At 40.6% G+C, this 5,183-nt stretch overlaps 1 protein-coding gene across 1 annotated transcript; it reads right to left on the reverse strand.

The window, feature by feature from the left end:
• Positions 1-787: 787 nt before the first annotated feature.
• On the reverse strand, positions 788-4,633 carry LOC113766221. Its single transcript, XM_027310433.1, has one exon. It carries the CDS (start codon positions 4,631-4,633, stop codon positions 788-790), a length of 3,846 nt encoding a protein of 1,281 aa, XP_027166234.1.
• Between the last annotated feature and the right edge of the window lie 550 nt (positions 4,634-5,183).

Below are 5,183 nucleotides of genomic sequence, written 5' to 3' on the forward strand. Positions count from 1 at the left end.
ATTGCCAAAATAAGTAGATTTGTATTTATAAGTCAATTAAAAAAAATCAATCAAGAATCCTAATTATAAACAAAATATAGATAGTACAGACAATTAGGTAAGTATTTATAGATAATTCTTACTTCTTAACTTGGCTTATAAATCTTCACGAGTTCTTCTTGTCACATTCAGCTCCTCTCTTCAGTGGATCTCCTCTTCATTTCTCACAATGCCCATCAGAATTAGGTACAGGACACGTATTTTCATTATTAGGAAGGAACACGATCGTTATTAAATTTGGCTAATCCTAATCTTTACCGATAAATGAAATAGAGATGTAATGCATTTAGTTATGTATTGTAAACAATGGAAAGGGGATCCACCGGAAAGAGCCAAATCACCGATTGTGGACCGGACCAAATCTTCTTGACTAAATCTTTACAGGTCCTACTGTTCATTAACTACACCACATTAAATATGATCCCCTGACTCATTCACTGGAATATTTCTAAACCCTGAAATGGTTTTGAAAATTTGGAAGCTCGAGACATGATAGCTCATGAACGCATTCATGCATTTAAAAGGTAGGGTACAACATCTCATCGAGGTTTTCTCCTTTGGCTAGGCAGCGGCTTCCACCATGCCTCTCTTTTGAAGGCAATCCATGACGCCTTTAATTGTGCCATATGAGAGTACAAGTTTTTTTTTTTTTTTTTTCTCGAAACGATAATTGGTTGTATTACTTGACAAAAGATTTACAAGTACGAGCAAAGGCTCGAATGAACTTTACAAGCGGCTTTACTTGCCACTAAGGAAACCAATGTTCCTCATCTAGAATAATGCCCAAGGCATATTTACTAAGCTTAGTGCTTAGTTGATTGTTATCATTATGAACTAGGCAAAAGGAGCACTTATGAAACAAATCTCTGAGTTGTAAAATATCGTCCACAACAGTAGCCAATCTGATATCGCTTACACCTGCTGTTCGAACCTGATTGAGGAGCTGTCGGTTTGGCACTTGAAATTGCACATCCCTGAATTGCAAAGTCGCAGCTTTACACATTGCTAGCTTCAGTGCAGTTGCTTCGTCTAGCAGTCCTGAACCTGAACTGCTTTCTCGTAGTGTCCAACCTCTTTTTGCACCTTGATTTCCTTCCTGCAAAGTAATCCCAATACCGAAGCAAGACTTTGTCATATCTCTAGTTATTCCTATCCTCAATATCAAGCACCCATGTTCAGGATTTCGCTGCTGATTCTGTTGATGTAGAGCTTCTGTTTCATCTGTGCTCATACTAGTTCCCTTCCTATCTATTTCCCCAAGTTCTAACCATTCCTGGTGCGCCTTCTGGATTGTCTTCCATGGATGACTTTCCTTACCATTGAACTCCTCCTCATTTCTGTCTTTCCATATCTGCCAGAGAATATGGACTGATAGAGCAATATGTTGCCATCCTTCAGCTCTGGTTCTTGCATCTAAAATTTCGATCCACCATCTTCTGAAACAGCCTTGGTGTTCCATCATACCTTCCCATTGAATGGGGGCCAGCTTCCATGTCTGTTTAACTTTGCTGCAATTCAAAAGGGTATGTTCAATAGTTTCCCTGTCTTCTCCACACCTGTTGCAGATGGGATCACCTACTTTAATTCTACGAAATATGATGTCTCGCACAGGCAGTGCATTGTTGAGGCATTTCCATAAGAAAACCTTCTGTTTCTGCTTCACCTTCAGTTTCCATAAGTCCTTCCATAACCTTTGGGATTGATTTTCCAGACTTGTAGAACCCTCCAGCTGGTTCCTTTGCTGCCTGATATCTTTGTTCATAACCAGTAGCTTGTACCCTGAGCTGACTGAATAATGGCCACCAGCCCCTTTTATCCAAAAGTTTGCATCCTCCTTTCCTGCTAAACTAACAGGGATTGTCAAGATAGTTTCTGCATCTTTTTTATTAAAGTGTTTGAAGACTAGATTTCTGTTCCATCTTTTCTGGCAAATTAGCTCATGTACTTGCTGAAGTGCATTATCAGAATTTCTCGGGGTTGTCACTCTTCCATCAAGTGTATCCGGAATCCACCTATCTTCCCAGATATTAGTTTTCCTCCCATTTCCTATCTTGCGTCTGGTTCCTTGTTCCACCAACTCCCGGGCCCCCATAAGACTCCTCCAAATCCAAGAAGCATTGTTGGGAACTTTGCACTTGAATATAGATGATCGTGGAAAATATTTTGCCTTCATGACTTGACTAACCAGCAAATTAGGTTGTGTTAGCATCCTCCACCCCTGCTTGCCAAGGAGAGATGTATTGTAAGCCATCAGATCTTTGAAGCCTAAACCTCCCATGTACTTGTTTCGAGTAAGCTTTTTCCATGCACACCAATGTATTTTATTCTTACCATTTGCCTCCCCCCACCAGTAATTTGCCATTAAGGAACTAATTTCCTTACACAATTTGGATGGCAGCTGGAAACAGGACATGGTGTACGTTGGCATAGCTAAAGCCACAGATTTAAGCATTGTTTCCTTACCAGCTGCACTTAATAACTTGTTTTTCCACTTTAGCATTCGCTGGTGTATAGAAGTCTTAATAAATCCAAAAAGCTGCTGTTTTGATCCTGAAACTACCATTTGTAGTCCAAGATACTTGCCCTGACTAACTCTTTGCATATTCCCCATGGTTTGACAGATCTCGTCCATCAATTGTGGCCTGACATTCTTACTGAAGAGTATGGAAGACTTTTCCAAATTTATCTCCTGACCTGACCCCATGCCATACACTTTCAGCACCCTCCTTAACTCATTTGCCTGATCCAGATTAGCTTTGCAAAAGATCACAGAGTCATCTGCAAAGAGAAGGTGTGTTATACTAGGTCCCTGTCTACTAATTTTCATCCCTGCGAGCTTCTTAGAATCTGCCGCCTTCCTGATAAGGTTGGATAGTCCCTCAGAGCACAGAAGGAATAGATAAGGGGATAGAGGGTCCCCTTGTCTAATTCCTCTTTTTGGAATTACAAACTCTTTAACCTCCCCGTTTATATTAAACGAGTACGACACAGACTTCACACACTCCATCACCCAGTTCCTCCATTTACAGTCGAAGCCCATTTTTTCCATTATTGCCTCCAGGAAACTCCATTCAACTCGATCGTACGCCTTGGACATGTCAAGCTTCACTGCCATGAATCCCTCCTTACCTTGTTTCTTGTTTTTTAAATAATGCATGTACTCATGAGAGACCATAATATTATCAAGAATCTGCCTACCAGGAATGAAGGCAGATTGATTTTTACAAATGCAACAATGCAAGACACTTTTGAGCCTGTTTGCTAAGATTTTAGCTATCACCTTATATAAGGTAGTGCAAAGACTTATGGGTCTGAATTGCTTTAGAGATGTAGGAATCTGCACTTTGGGAATTAGAGTGATAATAGTATGATTAACACTCTTTAGGAGGTGGCCAGTATGAAAAAACGTCTGAATAGCCTTTATCACTTGTTGTTTGATGGTTGTCCAGAATTTTTGGAAAAAAAGTGGTGACATACCATCAATCCCAGGGGCTTTTTCTGGATTCATAGAGAAAATTACAGATTTTATTTCTTCTTCCAACACTGGTTTTAACAGGTTTCTATTCAATTCATCAGTGATGGTATGGGGAATACCATGCAAAACCTCATTTAAGTCCCCTCCCTCATTACTGTCCAGCAAAATCCTATAGTAACCTGCTATTTCAGTACTCAACTCCTCCTCACTCTCTGTCCACGTCCCATCCTCTCTCTGGAGTTTATGCAAGCTGTTTCTCCTTCTCCTTCCCTGTACAGATGCATGAAAAAACTTTGTATTTTTGTCTCCTTCCTTGAGCCATTGTATCCTTGATTTCTGTTGCCAGTGCTTCTCTTCTTCCTTGTAAGCCTTACTTAACTCTTTCTTAAGGGCAGCCATACTAATATTTCTAGAGTTCCCTCTAACTTCTTTCAAGTCGCATAGCTGCTTTTTAATGAGCTCAATCTTGTCCCTAGAGTTAGCTTGGAAGTTGTTCTTCCATTTTAGAAGAGCTACACGGCAGTTCTTAATCTTTGTAGCCACTTGATACATCCTAGACCCCTCCACCTGCTGTTCCCAAGCAATCCTGATTACCTCCCCAATGTCCTCTCGTTTTAACCATCTTTTATCGAAAAAGAACCTGTGTTTCCTTCTGCTCGAGCTCATCATTGTGTCGAACATCAGGATGCTATGATCCGAGGCATAAGAATCAATATGCCTGCAATTGACCTTATCAAACACCTGAAACCAGGGGTAGGTGCAAAGACCTCTATCCAACCTTTGTTTGACTTCTCCCTCTTCCTCCCAATTGTTGCACCAAGTCCACGGATGACCAATAAATCCAATATCCAGCAAATAATTACCATTAATAAAATCTTTGAAGTCATGAAAGGATTTCTCCTCTCTACGAATCCCTCCCCACTTTTCGTCATTGGAGACTAAATCATTAAAATCCCCAGCTATCATCCATCTATCTCCCCACAATCTTTTCCGATTAGCTAAGACTTTCCATTGTTCTTTTCTAATTTGATGATCACAGCTCGCGTAAATTCCTATAAACCACCAATCAGTATTAGCTTCCATATCCTCCACGTGAGCTTCAATGGTAAAGGAAGTCATAAGGACCTCAAGAATTTTCACCTCATCTTTCTAGAAAAGAGCCATACCTCCTGCCTTATGCATAGCCTCAACCACCACCATTTCTTCAAATCTTAAAATGTTTTTCACTTTTTCTAAATATCTAGTCCTATTTTTGGTCTCACTTAAAAACACTAAACTTGGAGAGAAGAGGTTATTAACCTCTCTCAACTGGGGAACTGTCAAGGGGCTCCCCACTCCTTGGCAATTCCACACCTGGACCCTCATTTACCCCCTGGGGTCCTTATAGGGAAGGACCCTTCACCCTCTGCCCCTAAATCCTCTGAACCTCCAACTATGTCGAGCTTACTCTTTTTCTTTTGCAGGTCTTCACCCTTATCAATATCCAAATCCACTTCCAATTCATTAATTTTTCTCTTCCCAAGGTTTTTCAGATTCCCCAGATTAATACTGATCCCTTTTAAAGCCTGTTTACGTTTACTAGGAGCTCTCAGAGGTCTCTGAGCCCTTCTAATATGCTTCCTAACAACCTCTTGCTGCTTAGTGATGCTCACATCATCTACTTGCATGA

Source organism: Coffea eugenioides, chromosome 3, assembly GCF_003713205.1.
Source record: "Coffea eugenioides isolate CCC68of chromosome 3, Ceug_1.0, whole genome shotgun sequence".
Taxonomy (NCBI): domain Eukaryota; kingdom Viridiplantae; phylum Streptophyta; class Magnoliopsida; order Gentianales; family Rubiaceae; genus Coffea; species Coffea eugenioides.